The following is a 27,600-nucleotide window of genomic DNA, read 5'->3' on the forward strand; positions in this document are numbered from 1 at the left end:
CGAATCATCTGAAACTGTACCTTTGTCCTCAGCATTGGAGAATTCAAGTTCTGAACAGTCACCTGAACAATCGAACTCTGTTTTGCCACCTGAATCATTGTTTGAAGAACAAACTCGACCTGGAAAATGTTGATATTTCCTTCGATCGCGTGATTAAGGACAAATAAAATTCCCTTTTATTTTTGAACTTACATTACCCCCTTTCAGTTGCTATGAACATTGTAAATATTTGCATTTTTCCTGATCTTGGGTTTCTTTTTATTTTGTTTGACATATCACATGTGTTCCTTTTCTGTGCAGCTAGGAGACTTATATGAAATTGAATGCTTCATTGATTAAAGCTACCATCTGGGTTGGCCGTAGGGCCGTACGGGTACCTACTTCTGTTTGGCAGGTTTCTGACACTAGGTTGGTTACTTTTGTCGGTTTCTGGGAACTCCTGGGAATTGACAATTGCTACTCAGAATCAGGTGCGTCAAGAACGTTACGGACGGTCTTTAGAGGATGGAGTTCTCTAAGCTGTCAGAAAGAGAGATGGTGTCGGCTCAAAGATTTAAGTTGCGTAAGATTTTTCAAACAAAGTGTTTTCTGTTTCAGATTTTCATGTTGTTCCTAAGTGTGTCTATGTTATTGGTGGGTGGAGTGTATTTTGGAATTCAGTCACTGTTGCCTTCCACTTCATCTACTCCTTCTTCTCATGATCTGAATTCTGTTCTTGTTCCCACTGCCTCTCCACACTCTTTTCATCCTCTGCCCCAACATGAACAGGTCAGACGTGCGGAATTCATGAATAATTCCTTTGTCCAACTTTTGCATCAGCATCAGTTGGTGATGAACACTACCAATTGTTGGGTATGTGGGTTAATGCCACATACCATGGATAAGGGTATTCCGTATTTAGTTCTTCCCTATAGCTCCCAGGGGTCAGCTCGGGCGTTCCAAACCATGTTCCGTAGTGCACTAGATTCCTACCCCCGTCGAGAGCCACGTTCTACAGACCCTGGTTCTGGCCCGTACCACAAGTCTTTGGCGATAGCGATTGCTGATCTGGATAGAGATATTTTTGATGCATCGCTTATTCCAGAGGAAGAGGTGCGAGCTTACAAGGATATGAGTGAGGCGGAGTACAGTATTTCAGTAGGTGATAGACAGCTTAAGAGCTCGTCTCCAATCTGGATTGTACCCCACCTAGGTCATTTCTGTCTACAAGGTCTTGGTCGAAATCCGAGAGCTCAGCTTGGGAAGAGTGCTTGTACTGAGACATACGTTTTACCGATGCTCTCTTCCCCTGTATTTCTGACTGCCAAGGGTACCTATTTTGTGTGCTATGATCGTGCTTATACGTGGTTGCCCTGTGACTTCTCGGGCACCTGTTATATCGCGAATCTCTTGCCACCGACTTTTACAGTTGCCTCAGACTATCACAAGACAAGAGTTGTGAGAGGCGTTATTAGCAAAGAGGACACTGCCGGTCAAGAAGCAGGAGACTTCTTTAAGGGTTTCCTACCGTTTTGGGGACCTATGGTCAATAGTAGGAACCTGAGACAGTTGACTTGTGTGGTAGAATCAACTGCTAATATAACTGCAAGTGCTCTTGGTAACCTGACAGCAGAGCTTCAAGCGGATAGATTGATGACGTTACAGAACCGTATGGTTCTAGATGTTGTACTCGCAGATAGAGGTGGTGTGTGCAAGGTGATCCATTCGAGCTGCTGTATTTTCATACCTGATAATGCTCCAACTGTCTATCAAGCCATCTCGAAGTTGCATAAAATCTCCGAGTCCATACACGTGGACGAAGGTGATTGGACGCTTCTAGGATGGTTTTGGGGTCTGATGTCGACTTGGGGTTGGAAGATTTTGATGATTGTAGGGGTTGTTGTGACGTTTCTGTTCACGTGTTGTCTTTGTGTACAGTGTGGTCCTACCTTATGTAGCCTTTGTGCTACAACGTGTATAAGAAGGCCATCTGTTACCAGAGAGACATTGATGGATAGAATAATGTTCCAGCAACATCTAAATGATCTGATGAATATCGATGTTGATTCTGATATCGACTAGTGCTTGCCTACATGAGGGCAAAAGGAGCGTCTGAGGTTCGGTAAGAATCGGAACAACGTTTCTGGGCTTGTCTGCAGATGGATGAGTTTGGTATCTACGAACCGTAAATGACGAGATTAGTAGATGTACGTGTTTTCGCTACACTACTTGGAAGGGTTCGTCTTATTTACGGGTTTTCCATCTGAACCTTCGGGTTCCATTTTAGATATGGCATCCATTTTGTTTCTTGCCCTCACGTAGCCGGCGAACGGAGAATGTCCGCTTGATGACCCTGGGATTCCCAAGCTCTTGCGGAAAATGCATATTCCTTTGAGTGTGCCTTTATGACTAGGGGAATGACACGGCAGAAGCAGATGGCTCCGCTCGGGGCTCATCTTGCCGTGCCGGTCTATTGTTTCAGCCTTGCATACTTAGGCTTGAATCCTTTGATCCTGTGATCACGCTTCCGATATTGCCCCCACACTCTTTTCAATCTGTTGTCTGTCTTTTCCTGCACCTGTTTCTGTCTCTTCTCTTAGGTCGTTTGCAACTAGAATGGAATGTGCCTAATGGTGGGATAGCGTACTTTTACAGTTGGGAACCGACATGTTACTGTAATTATGTTCCGGGCTTCTGAAAAACATGAATGCGATCCTTTTGAAGTTTACTGTGGGAACTGAGTTGTAACCTTTTGTTCGTTATGTTGTGCAATGGCGAAAATGTGTATAAAAGGAGCGATCCACTTTTGCAATTCGAAGCAGACTCTCTGAACCTACACTGTGTTGTACTTCTAGCGATTTCTGTGTCCCTGCAGTAAATAAACGCTGATCTTTGACGCCGAAGGAAGTGTCCCGTGTCTCTGTAATTTGTACGCCGGAACAGGTATCCCCACGAAGGTTTCAGGTGTTGTTCCCTGGCACCGCTGGGCCTTAAATTAGCCCAGTCCTTCATGTGTACTGAGGTCACAGTTTTTTTCAGAGCAATTGCATGTTCTACGGTCATGTCCTTCAGGGGCAATCAGGCCAGGCAGTCCACGTCAGAAAGGAAGACCAACAGGAAAAGCAGAATTGTCAAAATAACCAACAACAGCCACAAGCATGGCATTCCAGTGAGCAGAAACCTTGATGCAAGATGGAGCGGGTTCTCATGACACTTCTCGAATGCTCGAAACCGCAATCGCATCTTAAACAAAATGATGCTCACACAAATACAAATATTTTCACTTAGTTCAGTCTTCATGGGCTGAATAATTTTAGCTACGTGCGTCTATGAGAAAAAAATATTTTTGGCTTGTAGGCAAGAAAAAACATTTTTATTAAAAAATACAACTTTTTCAATTAATTAATCTTGGCTCCACTGCACATGGAAGACACTATACTTGACACCTGGCCCTCCCGGGAAAAGTTCCTTAAGTGAAGCTTCACCATGGTGGTTCCCATAGATGTATCATGAATGTGTCAGGGGGTAAGAGTGGTCTCTTCATAAATCAGTGCAAGGTTTGATCAGGGTTTCCTCTTTGCTGGTCGTCTCTTTGTCGTCTGATGCTCGGAAAGGTCCTTAAACTTTTTCAAGTCAGCGCAGAACAAGACCTAGGAATGAAACACAATACATCAAAGTATTAACGAGGAATAGAGGACCAAAATCAGAGTAAGAAGTCAATTAAATTCACTTATTTGGTTGTAGAGTTTTGGCATCAGAGTGACGTCCAAATAGGGTGCATGGAGTTAAAAGCTTTGCAAATCCCACCCGTGCAGGTGATGGGTTTTGTGTAAGAGGGGCTTGAATGAATCAGCCATGCGAAAAGTTTGGTAGAATGATTTTATGGATGGAATTAAGTGGTTTGAAGTCAGAGGGCATGAGATGCCTGGGCGAGATTGAGGTTAAAGAATGTTTTCAGATTTTTGCTTTCTCCTGCCAGGAGTGCCTGGTGTAGTTGAATTAGATGTTCCTTATGAATTGCAAATTTCAGTTATCTTGTTAAGCGAGAGGGTATGGTGTTCACAAAAGAAACACAGGTGTGTAGTTAAAAGCTATCAGATATGATCATTATCAGAAAATAGGTCTGCACTGTCTACTCTGTCTCATTTGTGATGGAGTACCCTGTACACCAAATTCTAAATGAGTCCCCTACTGCCAATCCTACGGTAGCAGAAGGTGTCTCCAATAAATTAAGCATGCTCAACATATATTTTTAGGTCGAGCCTAGGCAGCGTGCATGCGCTGTCTGCAAGACCTGTTGTTATCTCCTCTATAGGCTTTTGGCATGCCAATAAATTGACATTTGTTCGTTGTTGTGCCATTTAGAAATACGGGGTTTTTATTGGTGCATTGGGTCTGATTCTCCCGCCTTTGCATGCTTGGGTAACGCCCAGGCGATTTCACTCACTGTTTGCTAGCGTTGGCCATCCCAATACATCCACGGTTCCTCCTGGTCATCCTGATCTACCTTTTTATTTTGTAGGCTATCAACATCGTTTTAGGCTTTCAGCCGTTTCACAGAGCAATGCTCTGTTTGGCACCTGCAAAGTGGCAATTTCTGTCCGGTAGCTGTTGAGATATGCCCATAGTTCTAACTCAAAAAAATGCGAGACCTATTGCATTTCTAATGCTTGTCATAAATACCTACCGAGTGAGCCCAGCCAGCATATGGTCCCCATAGAGTTTGGAAAAAAGATCCTGTGAAAATAAAACACAAAATATTGGGTTGAAGATCATTTTGCATCCAAATAATAAAATCTCACCACTTTATTAACAGTGGGTGTGCAATGCACAAAAGTTTACTGTAGGATCATGTTTAAATCTGTGGTGTGTGAATTGAAGTGTAAACTTGCTGTTGATTTTCATGCACTGCTCACTAAATGCCTTTAAATACAAGCATAGGTAACGTGGTGGACAATTTCATGTTAATAAAAAGAATTTGGAGAAAAACAAACTGTGGTGTGTGTAGAAAGATGAACTACTGTCTTGTCAGATGCCAGGTCATTGGCAACCTTTATGGAGATTACTGCATTTATAACCAGCGCATCTTCACTGAATGGGGTTTTCAGCCACACCCTTCTCAGTCACGAGTAAAGGGGCCAGCATATGAGGGCGTGCACAAAGCCCTAAATCAGGTGACTCCTACAGTCACAGATGGGCCATGGAGTGGACGTTTGCAACCAGAGTATTTCTATCCTGTTCTAAGACTGTGATGGTCGCGGCAGAACCTCCAACGAAAGACTCTTATCACAAAGCCCATAAAATCAGGGACGGGTGGATGCTTGCTTCTGAGACTTTTAGGGCTTTATTTAGATCTTGGCGGATGTGTTACTGCGTCACAACGGTGATGGATATCTCGCCTGCCAAAATATAAAAACCATAGGACATAATGGGATTTATATTTCAGCGGATGGGATCACGGGAGTAACCCATCGCCAAGATATAAATCAGGCCCTTAATGTGGTTGGTCATCATTCTTTGAATAACGTTTCAATATATTTTTTAATTTGGTTTTATCATAAATACAACATAAGGTGGTCATCGACACCTATTAATCTATCACTCAAAAACCTACCCTCGACCAACACGCCCACCTGGATTCTGAGCTTGCACTATCACCTCTAGACAAGTAGGTGATGGTCCCGACCTCCAAATCAAGATCCTACTGTCATGTAGGGGTTGGAAACATGACTTTTTGCATTAAGGTTTGTGCTGCGACCCAAAAAAAGGCCCGCAGCACAAGCCTCAATGCAAACAGGCATGTTTGGAAACATCCCTGCACCGTATAGCAGGCACCATTTGATGCCTGGCACGTGGGGCATGAAAGTTTCAGGGGGTACCACGGGTGCCCCTGGGGTCCCATAGCGGAAGCACGGGGGGGACAGGGGCCCCGATAGGGCCCCCCAAAGTCCCTTTCTGACAGCCTTTCTATTGCGGTCGGACTATCATGGAAAGTCTGTTAGAAAGGGACATTGTAATTCCTATGGCGGTGCCTGAGCAGGCACCGCCCCAATTGTAGGGTTTTACGCCTATGCTTCCTTCCTTTACCCACTCATACTAGCCACAGTCAATGAATCTTTCCTTCATTCACTCATACCTGCCACAGGCAAATAATCCCTCTGTTCCTCACTACTAGAGAAATGTAATGTTACCATTAATTTGAAATCTTTAAATGGAACGTGGAATCAGTATCAAATCGGACGTGTACAGGTGACTCGATCTGAAAACAATTATTTGTCAGTTTAGATTACGCTCACGTTACTTCCCTCTTTCTGTTAGGAGATGTGATATAGTGTCTACTCCATTCCCTTTGAACTCTAGCCCAGCAAGGCCCACCCTGTCTGCTCCTCATCTCACAGCAAGCATGCCACCCCCACCCACCAGCACCACAGTCCTCCTTACCGATCTCCTTATAAACCCGGTCCGTCAGACTCTTGTTGCCCGAGCCCAGCTGGGGCATGTAGTCCCTTTTTGCGATCTGCCAAACGTGGGTGTCCACAGGAACCGCACCAGGTTTATCAAGCGCCATCAAGCAAACACAGTCCGCGACCTGAAAGGAGACAATCAGCATTAGAGGTACCGCTTTCATTCAGTGAAAATCACAGCACACATGTGCAACCCTGGAACAGCTTGTGCCTCTTTCAGCAATGTTACTTCAATATTGATATTTTGGAACGCACAGAAGATGCTTAAATATTGGCCAGCCAGGCCGGAATTATAACCGGCGGAGTGATTACTGGACAAACACACACACGAAGGACAGTCCTGAAGAAGTCAAGGGATAATTTCCGTTGGCGAAACATGTATGGCTGGATGCTCTTGGTGTTTTTTCTTGACTAAACAGAACGAAAAGAAATATATTCATGGAACTTTATTGACACTCGTATTGGAAACACTTGATGAACTTTCATAAACTGATCACAAACGTGTGCATAGGATCATTGGTTTATAGCTGAGGTCCTGTGCTGGTAAATCCCATGTCTCACAAATACAAAAATACAGTGTGAGTTAGGATATGTGTGTGGTTTGAATGAAGAAGGTTGATCCAAGCACAACATTGGGGCTGGGTGTACACAGGTACTGGTGGACCTGCTAGGTGTGGCCATGCCCATCCGTAGAATCAACTAAATTGTCAACTTATGGTCAAGCGGGGTCTCTGATGTACTATTTGGAATCTGGTTAGTGGGTACAAAGAAACAAGCATATGTACAGTTTGAGTGTGAAAGATTCATTGGCCCCAAGTCATTGTCTTTGGAAGAGGCCCCTCTGGTCAAACTGTGGTTGACCGACAGGCATCCAAGTAGAGGATACTGTCTCCCTAGTGTAGGTCAATCAATCCGTCGTTTTGTACAGCGGTGCTAATGCACACGCAAGGTGGCAATTCGTCTGCCTCCTTGTTGTCTTTGACGTAGAGCTCACTCCGCCAGATGTAATTCTCAGAGGGACGGATTCACAAAGGCTTTTACCAAGATCACACCTGGGACTTGTTCGATCTGCTGATGTAGCAAATTATCAGTATCAGTCTTAGGCACGGGGTAGGGGTACTCTAGGAGCGAAGGTATATGCTGTGAGCACACACAAATGTATTTGGTTGTTAGTCATAAGTAGCTTATAGATTTCATCTGAAAAAGGGAATTCTCTGAAGATGGAAAGGTAACAACTATGTGCACGTAGATGGTCATCTTAACTTACAAACTGGCTGCTTTAAAAAGAGTCACTTTTACAGCCAGAAACACACTAGACTTCAGTAATGGAGTTTGGGAAAATATCTAATTGCGGATAGAAAGAACTGGATATTTCACACATGGTCATCTGTTATACGGGACCTAACCCCTGTAAAAGTAATCCCTATGTCTGATGGTATAGGTATATGCTAACTATACGGTTAACAAAAATGTATGGTCAATTGTAAAAATGCTTTTATGAATACCTTAGCAACATGTTCAAATATGCTACCTCTGCAGAAATGGGTGAACCGGTGATAAAATGCAAAGAGAAAGAAAGCCAAATGTACTGTTATGTTATGTTATGTTATGTTATGTTATGTTATGTTAGGTTATGTTAAAATCACTTCTACCGCGCACGGTCACCAGTCGGTTTCAAGTTCAAGTTTAAAATTTGTATAGCGCACTACTCACCCAGAGGGTCTCAAGGCGCTTGAGGGAGGGGGTACTTTACTTATCGAATATCCAGGTTTTTAGTTGTTTTCTGAAGGAGAGGTGGTTCTGTGTGAGGCGGAGGTGGGTGGGGAGAGAATTCCAGGTCTTGGCCGCTAAGTAGGAGAAGAATCTTCCCCCCATGTGGATCTTTGGATGCGTGGAATTGCGGCGAGGGCTTGATTGGACGATCGTAGTTGGCGGGTGGGGGTATAAAAGGACAGGCGCGTGTTGAGGAATTCGGGTCCTAGGTCGTACAGGGCTTTGTGTGCGTCGGTGAGGAGGCGGAACGTTATTCTCTTGTTGACAGGGAGCCAGTGGAGGTCTTTCAGGTGACCGGAAATGTGAGCTTGGCGAGGGATGTCTAGGATGAGTCTGGCCGAGGCGTTTTGGATGTGTTGGAGTTTTTTCTGTAGTTTGGCTGTGGTTCCGGTATAAAGGGTGTTTCCGTAGTCCAGTTGGCTTGTGACCAGTGCATGGGTGACCGTCTTTCTTGTTTCGATGGGGATCCAACTGAAGATTTTTTTGAGCATACGTAGGATGTTGAAGCAAGATGATGAGACGACGTTGACTTGTCTGGTCATCGAGAGGGAGGAGTCCAGGATGAAGCCCAGGTTACGTGCGTGGTCCGTCGGTATGGGTGCGGTTCCCAGGGCCGGTGGACACCATGAGTCGTCCCAGGCGGAGGGGGATGATCCTAAGATGAGGACTTCTGTTTTGTCTGAGTTCAGTTTTAAACGGCTGTTCTTCATCCATTCGGCTACTTCTTTCATCCCTTCGTGTAGGTTGGTTTTGGCGGTGTTTGGGTCTGTGGTGAGGGAGAGGATCAACTGGGTGTCGTCTGCGTAAGAGATGATGTTGAGGTTGTGTTGGCGCGCGATGGATGCGAGGGGACTCATGTATACGTTGAAGAGGGTGGGACTCAGTGATGATCCTTGTGGTACGCCGCAGATGACTTCGGTGGCCTCTGATCTAATAGGGGGGAGGCGGACTCTCTGCGTTCTTCCGGAGAGGAACGAGATGATCCAGTCCAGTGCTTTTCCTTGTATTCCGACGTTGCTGAGGCGTTGTATAAGGGTGCTATGACAGACTGTGTCGAAGGCTGCGGAGAGGTCAAGTAGGATGAGGGCAGCTGTTTCTCCATTGTCCAGTAGAGTTCAAATGTCGTCAGTTGATGCGATGAGGGCGGTCTCGGTGCTGTGTTTGGCTCTGAAGCCGGACTGTGAAGGGTCGAGGGCTTTGTTGGATTCGAGGTAGGCGGCGAGCTAATTGTTGACGGCTTTTTTGATGACTTTTGCAGGGAATGGGAGGAGCGAAATGGGGCGGTAGTTCTTAAGTTCAGTGGGGTCTGCTGTGGGTTTCTTCAGGAGGGCGCTGAGTTTGGCATGTTTCCAGCTTTCCGGGAAGGTAGCGGAGTTGAGGGAGCAGTTGATGATGTCTCGGAGATGGGGTGCGATAATGGTGTCTGCTTTGTTGAAGATGTGGTGGGGGCAAGGGTCGGTTGGCGACCCTGAGTGGATGGTGTTCATCAGGCGGATGGTGTCTTCAGTGGTGATTGGGTTCCAGGCACAAAGGTTGTTGGAGGAGGGTTGTAGTTCGGAGGTGGGTGGGGTGGACTGGTCTCCAAAGCGGTTATGCATGTCAGCGATTTTGTTGTGGAAGAACGAGGCTAGAGAGTCGCAGAGGTCTTGGGAGGGAGTGATGTCGTTGGTGCCGGCGGTGGGGTTGGTAAACTCTTTGACGATGTTTAATTGTTCCTTCTTTTGTGGGCGTTGTTGTTGAGTCGATCCTTGAATGCTGATTTCTTGGTGGATCAGATCAGTTGGTGGTGTTTTCGGGTGGCGTTCTTGAGGGTGGTTAGGTTGTCAGTGGTTGGGTTTTTTCACCAGGCTTTCTCGAGGGTGCGACAGATCTTCTTGGATTTCTTAAGGTCATCATTGAACCAGGGGGCTTTTTTGCTACTTTGCTTGGTTTGATTGTTTTTCAAGGGTGCTAATTCATCAGCGCTGTAGGTGATCCATTGTGAGAGGTTGGTGGCTGCTTGGTTTGGGTCCGATGAATTGGCAGGAGGGTTTTGGTGGAGCGATGTGAAGAGCTGGTCGGTGGTGATTTTGTTCCAGTTTCTGCGGGGAATTGGTTGTGGGTGGTTGTAGGTCGTAGTCTTATTGTAGTTGAAGTTAACGCAGCTGTGGTCCGTCCAATGGAGAGCTGTGGTGTGATTGAAGGAGATGTGCTTGCTGGAGGTGAAGATTGGGTCGAGCCTGTGTCCGCATAGTGGGTGGGGGTGTCAACAAGTTGTTTGAGTCCGAGGTTGGCGAGGTTGTCCAGAAGGGTGGTGGTGTTGCTGTTGTTCTTTTCCAGGTGGAAGCTGAGGTCTCCCAGTAGAATGTAGTCCTCGGAGGGGAGGGCATGTGGGCAGATGAAGTCAGTGATGTCTTCGCTGAAATGTGTGCGGGGTCCTGGTGGCCTGTAGATGAGGGTGCCTCTGAGTGCGCTCATAGACAAAAGCAGAGGGGGCAGGCAGCGTGGTTACTCGTAAGATAACTGGAAGAGATGCGTTTTGAGTAGTTTACGAAAACAGGTGTAATTAGGACAGAGTCGGATTGTAGTCGGGAGGGAGTTCCAAAGTGTAGGGGCAAGAAAAGAGAAGCAGGAGCCTCCGTGCTTTTTACGTTTAAACCTGGGGACAGTTAGGAGTTTGTGTGTAGAAGACCAGAGATTTCTTGAGGGAATGTGACGCTTGAGGCTAAGGGAAGTGAAAGCTGGGGCAAGAACAAGGAGTGCCTTGAAAACAGTGCAACCCAGTTTAAAAATGCATCGAGAGGCTACTGGGAGCCAGTGCAATCTCCTCAGCAGGGGCGAGACATGTTGGTGCTTAGGTTATTGAAAGACCAGTCTGGCCGCCTGATTTTGTACCAGCTGAAGCCGATGAAGATGGTAAGCAGGAATCCCAGCATAGAGGGAGTTGGCATAGTCAATACGGGAGGTGACGAGGGCCATGATGACAAGTGTGAGAGCCTCAGTAGTAAGAAACCTGCGAATTTTGCAGATCCTGTGCAGATGGAAAAAACAGGAAGAGGTGACAGCATTGATTTGAGGCCTCATAGATAAATCACTAGAAATGATTACACCAAGGCTCTTCGCCGTATTGACAGGACAGGGCGGGGGGCCAAAAACTAGAGCTCCAAGGATTGGCCGACCCACCTGTCAGCACCAACTCCGTCTTGCTGGGATTGAGCTTCAGCTGGCTGAAATGCATCCACTCAGAGATGGCAAGCATGGTGGATTGGAAATTGACACAGGAAGAAGGAGAGGAATCAATAGGAAAAATCAGCTGTAAATCATCTGCATAATTGAAAATAGTGACCAGGATGTGACGGAGAGAAGCTATAAGGGGTTGCATGTAGAGATTAAATAAGAGGGGCGAAAGGGCAGAGCCTTGAGGGACACCACAGGAAAGTGAGGAATAGGGGGCTGAGAAAGTGGACAGATGGACTGACTGGGAGCGCTGGTGCAGGAAGGAGCTAATCCATGTTAGAGCCATGCCCTGGATGCCTGCATTTTTGACACGGTCGATCAAGATGGCGTGATCGACCGTGTCAAAAGCAGCCGACAGATCTAGTAGAACGAGAGCTTCGGCCAAGTTCTTATCGGCGCCTTGCCTCAGCACATCCATTACAGCCACGATGACAGCTTCCGTGGAGTGGGCCGGTCTAAAACCGGCTTTCTGGTCATCTAAGAAAGAAGACCCTTCAATTAATGTGCTGAGGCAGCGGGTGACATAAGTCTCCAAAACCTTCCCCAGGTAGGGGAGGAGGGAGATCGGCCGATCATTGCTCAGGACAGATGGATCAGCACCGTGCTTTTTAAGTATGGGGACAACAACTGCCTGTTTGAAAGCATCGGGGACAGAGCCTGTGACAAGCGAGTTGTTAAGGAGTGCCAACGGGGGACCAGGACAAGCCAAGAAGGCAGCTTTCGAGAGGAGGAGCTACGCGGGCATCCAAGATGGTCGCGTGAGCAGAGAGCTCCCGAGACCCGCGCCGCCCTTCTTTATCTATCCTTCACCTATCCTGGTCATTTTGACGGGCTTTTGCAGCGATATCTTCACTGATACTAACGATCCTTTTTTGGTCGAAAACGGACCCTGGGGACCATTTTTCTGACATCTGCAACTTTTTGGCCTGCCCACGGGCGCGACCGGGGACTCGGCTACCTACTGAGGCCGACCCGTAATTGAACAACAACGGCTGCCTGGCATCTGGCCCACCGGAGGTGTACTGCTTTCACTTTCGGTTTCCAGCCTCTTTGTTCTTGTCGCCTCCTACTCTGCCTTCGCCTGCTGCCCTCACAGCCCACACTTTCCTCCGTAGGACTGGCACGGAGGCCGCGATACCCCCACTTCACTGACACGTCGGAGTTTCGGGATTTTTCCTCCTTCTCACCGTTTCTCCTGGTTACTTGGCCAACATTGACCGCGAGATGGCCACGAAAGCGGAGGCCGAAAAACGCCGGAAGGCTGCAACCCGGGGGGGATCGATCCAGTCTAACATGATCGAACGCTACACCCAGCCGAGAGGCTCCCCCGGGGTCACGAGTGTGGGTGCTGAAGGACTTCAAACGGACATGCCGTCCTCTTCGGAAGTATCGCTCCAGGATCTTTTGGCTGCCATCACTGGACTTAAGGCCGATATGAGTCAGCAATTCGAAGCCGTAGTGACCAAAATAGACACGGTGGCGGTGGATGTAACTCTTATTCGTGCCGACTTAGCCAAAACGAATGAGCGGGTGAAGGCTCTGGATCTTAAAACGTCGAGTCTGGTGACGGACATGGCTGAGGCGCAGTCTGAAATTGGTAATCTGCGTGCCTCGCACGATTTGCTGCTCAAGCGGATGGAGGACTATGACAACAGGGCCAGGCGGAACAACATACGCCTAGTCGGAGTGCCGGAATGTGATGGTACTGTATCGACCGACCTGTTGGTTGAGGAACTTATTGTCGCTCAACTTGCTCCGGCAGGGCTCAGTAAGTTCTTTGCCGTAGAGCGCGCCTATCGTTTTCCAGGAGGACAAGTGAAGCCAGGAAACCCACCGAGGCCTATCATTGCGAGACTTTTTCACTACCGGGACAGAGACGCTATCCTCCAGGCCGCCCGTAAGCACGGCCCTTTGAAATACGACAATAACTCTGTCTCCATCTATCCTGATTTCACTCCCCAAGTGCAGCGACAAAGATCAGGGTTCCTTGGAGTGAAGCGTCGTTTGAGAGATCGGGGCTTGAAATACGCCATGCTGTTTCCGGCCCGACTACGGATCGAATTTCGAGAACGTGCCTACTTTTTTGATCAGCCTGAACGTGCTGCCGACTGGTTGGACTCGTTGCCGGCAGATGACTCTGGAAGCGGAGGCCCTGGTGGTGCTGAAGGTGGTGCGGCGGCCCAGGAGTGATATGGGGCCCCAGAGGTTCTGATTGAGACTATGCATTGTACTGTGTAAATTAACTTAGTGCTTTATGGTACTGCCCGTGGCGGTGCAGGAACGGGTGATTTCTCCCTTCCTCCTCGGGGGGTTCTTTGTGTAGATAACATGGGGCGACAGGCACACTGCAGTTGGGGGTGGCTTTTTAGTCAGCAGGGGTGCAGGGAGGGGGGTGTTGTAACGGGTTTCGGTTTTGGGGTTGGTTTCTGGGGACTGGGTTGTGTTTCGTTTAGTTTGTTCTGTCTTGGTTTTCATGGTATTTCACATTTTGCAATGACTTTGATCCGTGGGTTCTGCTGGGGGGTGGGGGTGGAATGTCTTTGTCGCAATGGGGGGGGGTGAAATGCGGGTTCTTTCTTGGAACGTAAACGGATTGGGTGATAGGATCAAGCGGGGCATTGTACTGCAATTCTTGAGGCGCCATACCCCAGATGTTGTATTCCTCCAGGAGACCCACTTGATTGGAAATGCTTGCAAGGCCTTAGACCGCCGGGGTTATCGCCTGGTTGCACATGCTGGTTTCACTTCAGGTTCCCGGGGTGTGGGTATCATGATAAAGTCTTCCCTTGCGCTTGCTATTGACGAGGTTATCCTTGATGACCGTGGGCGGTATGCTGCTGTTTCTGGGAGGTGGGAGGGTAAACAGATTGTGTTTGTTGTTGTCTATATCCCCCCGGGACTACAGGCTGCCACTTTTGCCGATCTTGGCAGGACTCTCCTTGGGCTTCCGGACGGATTGTTGATCCTGGGCGGAGACTTCAATTCTGTAATGTCCGGTGAATGTGACCGACTTCCCCCTAGGGTATTGTTGCAGTCCCAGATGTGGCTCAGTGAGCTGACTGATACTTTTGGCTTGGTAGATGTCTGGCGCTCACTACACCCCACACTCCAGCAATACACTTTTCACTCTGGTGCACATGGTAGTCTCTCCCGTATCGATTATTGTTTTATGTTGGCCTCCACACTGTCCACTGTTCGGGAGATGCGTCATCTTCCCCGGGGTATCTCGGACCACTCCCCCTTGCTGATTACGATTTCTGTGGGTGGTTTACTTGGCAACAGGGTCCCCCCGATTCCTCCCTGGCATTTCCGAAACCCCCGGCTCCGCTCAGATTTGTTAAAGGCAATAGATTGCTACTTCGCTGAGAATGTGGGCTCGGTCACTTCCCCCACTGTTCTTTGGGAGGCCTTCAAGACGGTTATTAGGGGTTCCGCCCTATCATTTATTGCCGCAGAGCGTAGGGTGAAGAGGGAGGCTGTTGTGGCTCTTGAAACCGAAATTACTGCGCTTGAAAGTGAGCTGGGTGGGAATGACACGCCTGCACTGCTGCACACTCTGGAATTGAAGCAAGCAGACTATAAAGCCTGTGTCACGGATGCTGCTAAATTGTTGCGAGCGAATCAACTTGGCCGACTGTATGATGTGGGTGACAAGGCTAGCAAGCTCCTTGCGTGGCTGGATAAGACTGAACGTGCGAGTCGAGTTGTACCGGCCATTGTTCGTGAATCTGGTGAGAGTGTCTCTGATCCGGGTGAAATTGTTGATTGCTTTGTGGACCACTTCCGGACGGTTTACACGCCTGTTAGTGATCGAGATGAGGCTGATTCCAGGCTACTGTTGCGTCACATTGCCCTACCCACTGTGTCGGATGAGGACTGTCTTGCCCTGGAGGCCCCTTTTACGGTTGATGAGATTGCCCTCGCTATCCGATCCTTGCGCTCGGGAAAGGCGATGGGCCCCAATGGACTCCCCATTGAACTTTACAAACTTTGTCCCGACAAGATGGCCGCCCACCTGCGTCACATGTTTATCGAGGCGGCTGAGGCTGGGTGCCTCCCCCTTGAGCAGCGCCTCGCTACCATAGTCGTCATTTATAAGGACGGCAAACCTCGTGACCGCTGCGCCTCGTACCGCCCTATTTCCCTCCTTAACGCGGAACCCAAAATCCTTGCCAAGGTACTGGCCAATCGGCTGCTTAAGGTTATTTGCGACCTGATCCACCCGGATCAATCCGGTTTCATCCCCCATAGGAACACGGCCCTCAATCTGCGTAGACTCCACAGCGTTCTCGCGAGAGCTCCAATCCTCGCCGAGCCGGCAGTGGTCGCTTCCCTGGACGCCACAATGGCTTTTGATACTATCGAATGGCCCTACCTATGGGCGGCCCTCGCTAAATTTGGCTTTGGCCCTAAATTCATCGCATGGGTCAAGCTCCTCTATGAGCGGCCACTTGCTCAGGTCGCGGTAAATGGTAGATGCTCGGACCCCTTTCCCTTAGGCCGTGGCACACGTCAGGGCTGTCCGCTCTCCCCGCTTCTATTTGCATTGGCACTCGAACCCCTTGCCGCATGGCTCCGGTGGGAACCCTCTATTAAAGGGATCCGATGGTCCCCAGACCTTGAGGATCGTGTCTCCTTGTACGCGGATGATATCCTTCTTTATATCACTTCCCCCCAGAAGTCGCTTAACGTTCTTTTCGACGTTCTCACGTCCTTCGGTAAGAACTCGGGACTCATCATTAACCGGACCAAGTCCTGTGTTTACGTTATAGCTGGTACTCTACCTCCTCTACCCCGCAGGTTTCCCATTCTGGTAGCGGCCGACGGCTTTAAGTATTTGGGGATCTATGTATCCATGACCTCATCGATCCGCTATGAGCGAAATTTGTATGCTCCGCTCCGTAGACTTAAGCTAGACGTTCGACGTTGGCGCGATTTGCCTCTATCTCCATTGGGCCGGGCGGCTCTCTTTAAAATGATGTCGCTCCCCCGATTTCTTTACGCACTACAAAATTTTTTCGACCCGGTTCCGGCTCGCTACTTCCGTGAAGTCGAGAGTTTACAGCGGCAACTGATTTGGGATGGCCGTGCCCGCATTGCCTTGTCCAAGCTCACGCTCTCCTGGTATGATTGGGGTATTGCGTTGCCGGATATTAGACGGTACTACTGGGCCTCGCACCTAAGCGCTATCAACCATGCGACCTATGCTCCGGAGCCCGCTCCCGCCTTTGCCCTGGATAAGCTATTGTTGCCCGGTGGCAATTTTAATAGGGCTCTGTATTCAAAGGCACCCTTTCGACTCCTTACGGGCCCGACGAAATGTGCAGTGCGGGTATGGAGGGACGCTACCGTGGCCACGGGCTGGGGTGGTAGGCTGACACGTAAGACTCCTCTGTATGATTCGGAACGGTTGGGCAACCTGTGGAAGACAAAAGGGTTTGAGAAATGGGACATGATTGGGATCAGCACGGTGGAGGACCTATGGGCGCGGGGCGCGGTTAAGTCCTTTGAGTCGTTGAAACTGGAATACCGGCTTGGTGATAGAGAGCACTTTCGGTACATGCAAGTGAGGCATGCCTTGTCTTCCGTCTTTCCTCCTGGCACCGACATTCCGCAGTCCTCCCCCCTGGAGGATCGAGTTCTTGACGGCCACGTCCCGGATAGTACCATCTCCTTAATCTACAAAAAGCTTATTAACAACAGAGTTGACCAACTCGAGAAGCTCCGGGCTGCCTGGACGGCTGACGGACTTGAATTAGACGACGAGGACTGGCAGTCAGCTGTGTCCTCCCCTAAGGAGGTGGCTATTCCGGCACGGCTTCGCTTTGTCCAGTTGAAGGTCCTCCACCGTGTGTATCTGACTGGAGTGCGTCTGGTGCGAATGGGTTTGGTTTCGGATGGACGATGCAGGCGCGGGTGTGGGATGGATGGTACCTTTCTTCACGTTCTGTGGGAATGCCCGATGATTGCAGAATATTGGTCCAGGGTGCATGATGTTATGAGTCGTGTCACTGGGATCCCACTGCTTCCCGAAGCACGACATTGTCTGTTGACTGTGTGGGAACCGTCTGATTGTAATGCTGCCCAGACACTTTGGGTTACCCTGGGCAATATGGTCGCAAAGAGGGACATCGCGCAGCTCTGGGGCTCCCCTAGATTACCATTGCTCAGTGCCTGGAAGGAGAACATGGACTGGTCTATGTTCCGAGAGAAGACTGTGTATGAGGCTCGGGGGCGTCCAGGGAAGTGGTCCAGAGTTTGGGCCCCGTGGAATACTTATCGCGGTGATATCTGCTCCCCTCCGCTTGACTATGAGGTCCCTCTCCCCTTCTCTCCATGATTTACGTTCCTTCCCCAATTTCACTACATGTTTTGTTTTCCCGCTCGTGCTCACCCCCCCCTTGCCAGAGTCCTTTTTTACCGCGTCACTTTTCCCCCCCCACCCCCAGCGACCCTTGCCACTATGATACCATGTGTTTGTGTGTTGTTGTTCTTCTCGACAAAAACATAAAATTAAACCTTTCTTATCCTACTTGTATGATACTATGCTCTAACCGATAATGTGGACTTGAAGGATTGCTTCGGCGACGTGCTGTCTCATAATCTACTTTTCACTCAGCCTGTTTATGTCATAGCGGCCGGCCCTGCGGGGTTGTAGGCAGACGCTGTGTATTGTGCATTCGTAAATAAAGGTTTTAAAAAAAAAAAAAAAAAAAACAAGAAGGCAGCTTTCAGGATTTGAGGGGGACAACAATTGTTAGTGGAACCAGAGCTGACCGCATGTAACAGGGAGATGAACTCTGTCTGGGAAATGTTCACGCTATACCTTATTGGCAAGAAGTAGAAGAAACACCAACCACCGCCTCTTTGGTGCAACTCTGCTCCTTGACTCCCACACTCACTATAAAGGACGGGCTGCTCCCTGGTCAGAAGCCGAGTCAGTGGCATCCTTTATGGGAATCACTGCATTAATTACCAGTTCATCTTCACTAAATGTAGGTCTCAGCCACACGCTTCTCAGTCACGAGTAAAGGGGCCAGAATACGAGGGAGAGCACAATGCCTTAAACATACCCAAAAAATCAGGGTATGGAGATTCTTGCTCCTGTGGCATTTAGTGGCATTTGTCAGCATCCTTTGATTAAAGTTTCAATCATTTTTTTAATTGGGTTTTATAATAAACACAACGTACAGTGGGCTTGCCCACCTATCATTCACTTGGAGTCAAATAAGTACCCTCGACTGCCACATACTCCTGGATTCTGAGCTTGCTCTATCACCTCACTCCCAACACACAGGTTGTCTCAGCATCCTCCCCTTCCTGTATTCTCATTATGTATGGATCTCTGTCAAAGAACTCCAGGAGCCTCAATCTCCTAGGTCACGTCAACCCCCTCTAGGTTGACGTGATCTCAGGTATGAGATCACAAGTTACAAAGTTTGTAAAAGGCCTGGTGTGAATCTAATGCACTGTATTCCCGTTTTTCGCCCACATAGTGTCCACAATCTCTGGAGCCAAAGATCTATTGTTGGGATCTGATCTTTGCCTCAATCAATTAATCAATCAATCAATAAATCAATCAATGCATTTATAGAGTGTGCTACTCACCTGTGAGGGTCTCAAGGCGCTAAAGGGAGGGGGGGTGCTGCTACTGCTCGAATAGCCAGGTCTTGAGGTGTTTCATGATGGTGAGGTGCCTCATTATGACAGAACTACTTGCTGGGCAGCCAACAGGAGGTGGGAAATGGTTTTTACTCTAAAAGTACGTAGAGGATAGTGCCCTTGTGCAGCATCCCACGAGCACTGATTCTGGGCAACTCTTCACCTGCTTACATGTCCCTAGTTTAATCCTCTTAGTATGTCGGCTTAGACGGCCGCAACTTCGAGCAGCATCTTTCAATGTAAAGACAAATGTGACCTTTCACAACTTACAACTACTTATTTGACCCTTTGTGTAGTTTCTTCCTTTGGGGTGGGACTGAGAATTATCTGTATATACTTGCTTGCCTTCTGCAGGGGAGCAGAAGTGCCAGAAACCATGAAACGGAAAGATAAGTTGAAGAATTCCTAATAGTTATCTATGTTGTCTCAAAATTATCTACCCATCCCTCTTCTTCTGTCTCAGTGAGTTGTCTGGATTGGCACCCACAGTAAGACCACCCAGTTGTAAGAATCCAATCTTGCAGTAGATGGTGACTTAAGCTGCGCCTTAACAAACATCTACATTGCTGGAGGTACAATGGCCGCCAGTTAAAGTGAATATTCAAGAGCATTTAAATAAATGGAGGATGCCGCCGCCATCATAAAAGGAAAGACTGGACTCAGTGAAAATTAACACTGTTGTACCTCTTTCATGCAATTTCGATATCAATCCCGAAGAAGAGATCACACCTCAACAGTAAAAGATCAACACTGATTTCCAAAGAACAAATCATACTCTTATGGGGCAATTACATCTTTTAGTCACTGGAAACAAAAATCTAAACTGACAGAAGCACACAGATTGAGCAGCCCTATCACTGGGCAATGTACCCAATCAATAACATTTCATCCATAAGAGATTTGAGGGTTTTAGCAGTTTCTTCCAATCTGAGATGTGGGTAGCAGCCCAGCGGGAAACAAGCATTGGGTAGGAAAATAAGTCACGGGGAATGGTGAGTTTCTGTGGGAGGCTACTGCAACGAATTACAAACAAAGAACAATGTTCTAGGCTAATATGTAATGGATGCCTAATGCCAAAGATACTTAAATATATCTACCCGGGTACATTGGGAATATGAGGGGGGTGTATGCTTGAAGATCAATAGACCTGCCTCGAAGGTTTGTGGAATGAGTGATCGATCCGATTAAACAGATATTGAGGTGCCCGATCTTAGAGTTATCTGAAGTGCTAATATTTGGCCTTTGAGACCCTCTAGCATGTTCAAACATGAAATATTTCTTTTTGGGGCACTTACTAATTGCGGCAAAGCAGCTGATACTGAAAATGTGGAAAAAGTCAGATCCGCCCATGGTGACCTAATGCCACCAAAAGCTTTGTATACTGAACAATGATTCCCAGCGGAGTAGTGCTAACACTCACATGTTACTAAAACAAAACCAAAGAATTGGTCAACAACACATACTAACATTAGCCACAACACTTTTTGTATGTATATCATGAAAACAATTATCAATAGAAAGTGCTCAGTGCTCAAGTGTTCACACATAGAGTTAGAAAGTGCAAAAAAATGGCTGAGTCTATGATACAAATAACACAATGGTACACATATATTCTCAGCTGCTGTTTGTTCCTTTGCCAGGAAAAATCTTCTATAATAATTCAGAATCCTAAAGGTTAGCCACTTCAGTCAAACTGCCAAAAGGGTGTCAACAGCGTTTCGACCCATCATTAATTAGGGGGTCATCATCAGGACAAGACAGTAGAAGAGCAGAGCAATGTTTTGATGTTCCTGTGCAGAGGGTAATGGAAAAATAGGAACTAGCTAATCAGTAACCTGAGATCGTCTCAGTTTAAGAATTGGCAGGCAATGTAGTCCCACGACAATACCTGTATTCAGTAAAGCAGGCTGAGAAGCTAATCTGTTATAGTAAAATGGGGGCCCCACAGTTGTATGAAAAATCTTCACCTGAGAGTGCCAGACAAGAACCGTTCTGCATAAAGGATGTTTCTATTTGTTTGCAACCATTCCGTTAAATTAATTAGGAGAGGGGAGGTGAATTAAGTATTAGACTGTTTAGTCAGAAAAAGAGAGTGATACTCCCTTGGTAAGCTGGAGTGCCATTAGAGGCGGCATGCAGCCCGGCTCAGTGATACCGAGGATGAGTGCGAGTGTGTCTGTTGGTTTGCGAGGAATAAGATCACTTTGTCAGGATGGGAGAATGAAACTCCTTTGGTACCCCGAAGTGCCAATCAGAATGGCTCAGATTTACGGGGGAACCTCCCTAATCATTAAGTGTGCTGTATTATTGTAAAGGATTTTTCCTTTTGAAGAAACAAACTGCAAATGAAAATATATTGTACCACTGTCTTATTTATATTATACCACTCGGATAATGTTGCCATTTTTTTCGCTCACTGTGTGATCATTTGAGCACCGGTAACTTGATATTAAGATTTCTTTTAATGATATACTACAACAATTGTTATGAATAAAGGTATATGTTATTACCCAATTCTTTGTTTGTTTAAGATCGAGTAAATGTGAGTGTTATCTACTATTGCACCAGAAACCATTTACAGTATATGTCTTTTGCCCCATGTTCCAGGTATTTTTGTCCAGGGCTGCCCATGTTGCTTATCCTTGAACCAAGTATTTTGGGTAATCTTCGATGTGGAAAAAATACAAACGGCCTGGCCAATCAACCCAGAAGCATTAAGAACACTTGGTGACCTCTGACTAAACATTCTACAAAAATAGACAGCACAACGACGAAGGAGATATGGATGAGGGTGTTCGATCTACACGACCGAAACCTTTAGAGAGGTCATCTTATTGAGCGCAAAAGGATTCAGCAGGAGGGGTTGAGATCTGGATTACATCTGGGATGGGTGTATTGGGCTTTAACCAGGCCAACCATGAAAGACTACATTTTTCCACAGGGCCTACAATGTGACAAGAGACCTACGGCTGGCAAATGTACAAATCAATCATACTTCCTGCTCTATGAACTGTAAATTGATGACAAAATGCAATAAAGATGTTTTAAGAGAGAAGAAAATAAATAAGGACAACAGATGCCTGGGGTTGTCCATCTCTGCAGGCAATGATGATGTGGCTCAGCCAATCGGACTGGACTATTCCTTTTGGGAAAAGGCAACTCTGATTTGCTCACGATTGGACCCCTTCTGCAATGAAGCAGAAACGCAAAAACGGGTGGCATTGAATATTACTGAGAGAACTTTACTGTGGTTAGGAAGTTCTAGTGAAAACTTTCATTCCTCACATTTTCATTTACTCTCTGGAAAGAATGAGAAAAACAGGATATTTACTGTGTGCCATCGAACATAATATGGGATGTGAAAGATGCTTACCTTGGCCCCAACTCCGGGCAGTGCACAAAGAGCAGCCTTCGCCTCTTCGTATGGAGCGGAGCGAAGACTAGGCAGCCAGGCGGGGCCATGTTCCTTTAGGATCGCTTGGGCACTCTGGCTGATGAACTTGGCTCTGTACCCAAAGCCCAGGGCTCGTAGCCTCACCTCAGCATCATCCGCTGGAACACACAGACAAGACGATGGAATTGGTAACATCTGCAATTCTTAGAGCTGAAGTGCTACCACAAGAACATTAAAAAGCTAATCGACAAGTAGACCTGACGTCAAGCATAACTGTTCAGCTTTTCTAGAATTCCAGGTCATGTTTCGTCATCATAGTCATCATTAACTGGAAATGTTCAAGCCAGAGAACAGTCAGTCGAGGAAGGATCAACATTCCTTATTATATCAAGCGGGAAGGTAAGTGGCAGTGTGCATGTCTGGGAAGTGTCCATAACTGAGAAGGTGTTCCCTGCGCCAAGAACCCTTCCCACCACAACTAGCTACACCTTTAGTCCAGAAAGTTGTGAGCTCTGGGCCAGATTCACAAATATTTTTTCCAATCTGAGCTTAAAGCGATTCAGGACAACAGCATGGAAGTAACCCTGACACATCATTTAAAATCTTGGGTAAGGAATGACGTCGCTCTTCCGTAAATCTTGCACATCCCCTAATCACAGATGGATGTTGAACGATCAGTGCTCATGTACAGCATTTGTGCAGCCTGACTGCACGGCTAGGATGAGGCAGTGGAGGGTGCCCCTTGGTGTGAAAAGACCTCTGTCCCTGCTTCAAGTGGTCAGGGTGCCAATTAATGCGATAGGCCGCTGCGTTAGAATGTACAGGGGGCAGCACTTGCTCTGCTGTCCCAGACCACCCCTTCCGCAAATTCCCCTAAGGGCTTGCATACAGGTTAAGCATACATGCACAGTATGCAGCGCGTAAATGCCCACTGAAAATGAGCCCTTTCTGAGGAACTATGGTAGCAAATGGCAGCCCTTTTAGAAAATACAGATGCCTAAAACTCTAACAATATCCTCTTCCAGCCGAATTCTCCTCTTCCTCCTAACACTAATCTAGTTTCCCCTCCTATATAGTTTTTACTCACCCCAGTCACCTTCCCCATCACCTACAAGATGTCAATTTCCCCCCTCGCTGCTTACTTTTCTTGTTTCCAGATCAGGCTCCCTTTCTAACTCCTCAACAACTGTGTTCTCACCTTTTCCTTCTCCCTCTCCATCCAGGCTCATGCGACGATCCTCCATCTGGCTTTAGGAATGTCTAGAACTTTTTGTGCCCCTTTCCCCCTTCAAAACAATTAATGAATAAGGGCCCGATTCACAGAACTAACTTAAGACAAAATCCTAAACTTACTACCATTCTGGTATTCACAGAAGGCACTTACTCATTTTGGTATTCACAGAAGTTAGGACTCCTAACTTTACTACACCTAAACTGAGAAAAATCCTAACTTTAAGACTTTCGGTATTCACAGAAGGCATTTAGGAGTCCTAAAGTTAGGAGTCCTAACTTCTGTGAATACCAAAATGAGTAAATGCCTTCTGTGAATACCAAAATGAGTAAGTGCCTTCTGTGAATACCGAAATGAGTAAGTGCCTTCTGTGAATACCAAAATGATTAAGTGCCTTCTGTGAATACCAAAATGAGGAAGTGCCTTCTATGAATACAAAATGAGTAACTGCCTTCTGTGAATACCAAAATGGTAGTAAGTTTAGGATTTTGTCTTAAGTTTGTTCTGTGAATCTGGCCCTAAATATCTAGACTGGACTGGTGCATTTTTGTTTTCCAAATGAAGGTGGTAGGATTATTGTCAATTTTGTTTTGTTTTTCCACTTGGCTTTTTATAATGTCTGAGTTTCTTAAGTCTAGGTTGTCAAATAACTCTTGAGCAATGTTGCCTTTTGCTGTCAAAGTCACTTCTATAGAGAACATGCCTTTAAATTGGAAAAGTATTCAGCCCTTTTTTAGTTGGAACCAAGCAAATAATTGGATGGTTTGGAATTAAAAAGGGCATTCCTGTGAGTGTGGCTAGCGGCGCAAGATGGTGGACACCATTCTTTAGCGCCGGCATCCACCATACTGCAAAATCCTGCCTCCAGGAGCATTCAGCTATGGAAATAAATGTGCTGGGCGATTAGCAATGAGCGAGTCAATACCCGCTGAATTAAGACCCAGATCCCGGGTGGCTGCTGAGAGGGCCTGGCTCTCCGAGCGGTAGCTAGTTGAAAATGGCGGCCAAGATGCACTGGGAACTCCACCCTTATCTTTCACAGTGAGGGGAAGGAGGCAGAATGCTCCAGCGTACGCCGGCACGGCCCGGGCTACTTTGTGAGTCAGCCCTGAAGCTTGGAGAAGCAAATGTCTGCACAAGCAAGCTGAGGACCTGCCCTCTTCTCCTCACCCAGCTCCCCCGCGTCGTCTTTCTTCCACCTACCAAGCCCGGAGACTCTGCATCAGAGAAGGAAGATGAGAGGTTGAGGACTGAACTGGGGGCATCTATCAGAAAAACATAGGGTGGCTCCCCCTACCTTTCAAGGCCTTGTTAAAGCCAGACTTAGCGTTACCTGTAGCCTACTAATTGTCATGCTGTCAGCCTACCATTTTAACTATCACTTAATGGTCATGCGTGTCTTAAGTCTGTCGTCTAGTTGCCTGTCCTTGATGAATTGTTGTATTGTGTTGAAATAATGAAAATCAATAAAAGGATTTATATAAAAAGGAAAATGGGCAGTTAGGCCTGTATAAACTAAATTCAATCAGAAATTTAGTGAAGCTGACAAATTTTATAACTTTTCAAAAACTTTTCTTACGCAACAGTGGGCCTAAATAATTACTTTTCAGGCTGTTTCACACACAAAGCCTAATTTCTGATATATTTTTCATCAATATTTTATTTAAACTTCGCTTCAAGAATTTGCCTAATTAAAAAAAATATATATTTGAAGTCAACTAAACACATTGCTTAGGGACAGCAGTAAAGGGGTAAAATAGATGCATATGTGGACTTTGTACCCTACTTTACACATCTTAGGGCCCGATGTAGGTGGCTCATTACCGGTCGGTAAACCCGAAATTCGGTTCATTTCAGGCTTATCGACCGGTACTGAGCCATTTCCAATGTAAGTGATGATTCGGTAAATACAGAATCGGTATTTGCCGATTCTGTATTTACCGAATCATTATTTACTGAATCGGGTATGTAGGAAGCACATTTAAGAGTGCTTATGTGCTTTAAGGATTTGTTATTTACCACCAACTTCAAGTTGATGGTAAGTATCGAAAACCTTTAAAAAAGTAATTTTTTGTTTTCTAACTGTGCCATGTGGCAGACTTACGTGTGCCACATGTGCACACATGCACGATTCAGGGGTGCAACAGGGTGTCAATGTGACACCCTACCACCCTTGAATGTGTTCCCCGTATTACCGAATCGGTATTTACTGATTCGGTATTTCCCATTCATTCCTATGGGCCTGGAATGAGAGTTACCGAATCAGTAAACACCGATTCTAAAATACCGAATATCACTGATTCGGTAATATTTACCGGATTTTTTGCTACATACCATCTACCGATTTTGAAATACCGAATCGATAACATTCGGTATTTTAGAATCGGTAAATGACAATTACCTACATATGGCCCTTAGTTGCTTTTAATTACTCAACTCCAAGTATCTTTAACCGATCCTAGCACAGGAAGGCATCAGTCAGGGTACATCACTTTGGAAAATGAACCAATGAAATATCAAGTCAATTAGCACCATTAACCAATCCCAGATCACCCCGAACACATCTCCTTAGAAAGAAAACCAATGAAACATCAGGTCAATTAGAGTACCATTAACCAATCCCAGAGCAGGGGACATCACGGAGAGTACCTCTTTGGAAAATGAACCAATGAAATATCAGGTTAATTAATGTACAATGAACCAATCCCAGAACAGGGGATATCATGCAGAGTACCTCTTTGGAAAATGAACCAATGAAATATCAGGTTAATTAATGTACCATGAACCAATCCCAGAACAGGGGATATCATGCAGAGTACCTCTTTGGAAAATGAACCAATGAAATATCAGGTTAATTAATGTACCATGAACCAATCCCAGAACAGGGGATATCATGCAGAGTACCTCTTTGGAAAATGAACCAATGAAATATCAGGCCACTGAAAGACATAATAGTTTCAGAATAAAATGACAAGAGTAGCTGAAGAAAGCATCACAAACCAGCCAGCGCCTTCAGAGAGGGAAAGGCGAAGTACTCCACCGAGTCCAGCTGGCAGAGTCTTTCGCCAAACGCCCGGCAGAGCCGCTCGATCATGCCGGTGATGCGGGAGATGTGGTTATTGGATGTACAGATGAAGGAGAAGAGGCACTCTGTGGGGTCCTGACGCAGAATCCGCACTCCTGCAGACAGAAGCAAAGTAGATCTTACTCATGGAATATTCACACTTGTCTTTTCAAGAGTTCACGTCATTGATGAGGAAACCTGCCCCACAGAGTCCCCAATGGACACCATGGTTCATTACAGAGCAAGCAAGGCTGAACCCAAACTATGTGGTGAGGGTTGGTTCAGTTAGCCAGCTCAGCAATGCTTCCTCTGGCATGATCAAAAGATGGTGAGAAGGTGGAAAGCCGTAGGCAGAGGGCGTCAAAGGAAGCGGGTGCGGCTGGAGGGCTGTGGTAGGAGTAGAAGGGAGGGGAGGACACAAACCCAGGCAAATATTCAGTAGAAGGTGAGGTAAGAAGAGAGAGTTTTCTACACTAGTGCAAAAGCCCAAAATGTAAATAAGTTAAATGTATTTATGACAACAATGTTGTTGGCAAAAATCTTTTTAAACAGTTTGTGGAGATTTTGGCAGATGAAAATAAAACACAGAAACCACCAAAGCAGACCTCAAATCTGTGCCTCTCCCCGGAAGTCTGGCACTTTAAATATCTGAAATCCCCCAGGGCACCAGAGACACAGCTGGGGCTTTAGGCCAGAGGGCTCATCTTTCACAATCTACAAGAATGTTTCTAGGCCTATGGACCATACATTGAGCATGTCAGTTTCAAGGGGTGATTGGAGGCTCAAGCCAGATATACATCAACGGTAGATCACCACA

The 27,600-nt window shown here is 46.7% G+C and overlaps 2 protein-coding genes across 2 annotated transcripts in view; one reads left to right on the top strand and one right to left on the bottom strand.

The window, feature by feature from the left end:
• The first annotated feature begins 504 nt into the window (after nt 1-504).
• On the top strand, nt 505-2,061 carry LOC147693135 (uncharacterized). The gene has a single exon (XM_086936890.1). It carries the CDS (start codon nt 505-507, stop codon nt 2,059-2,061), a length of 1,557 nt encoding a protein of 518 aa, XP_086793016.1.
• A 1,251-nt stretch (nt 2,062-3,312) lies between these two features.
• The window catches only part of OGG1 (8-oxoguanine DNA glycosylase), an 84,017-nt gene continuing 59,729 nt past the window's right edge, over nt 3,313-27,600 (bottom strand). The window contains exons 4-8 of the mRNA XM_086936891.1: nt 26,720-26,899; nt 22,468-22,646; nt 6,421-6,568; nt 4,667-4,716; nt 3,313-3,629 (exon numbers count right to left, since the gene is read on the bottom strand). Coding sequence (XP_086793017.1) covers nt 3,543-3,629; nt 4,667-4,716; nt 6,421-6,568; nt 22,468-22,646; nt 26,720-26,899 — 644 coding nt within the window. The 3' untranslated portion in view covers nt 3,313-3,542. The remainder of the gene's footprint in view (nt 3,630-4,666; nt 4,717-6,420; nt 6,569-22,467; nt 22,647-26,719; nt 26,900-27,600) is intronic.

The sequence above is a fragment of the Lissotriton vulgaris genome, chromosome 9 (genome assembly GCF_964263255.1).
Source record: "Lissotriton vulgaris chromosome 9, aLisVul1.2, whole genome shotgun sequence".
Classification (NCBI taxonomy): Eukaryota; Metazoa; Chordata; class Amphibia; order Caudata; family Salamandridae; genus Lissotriton; species Lissotriton vulgaris.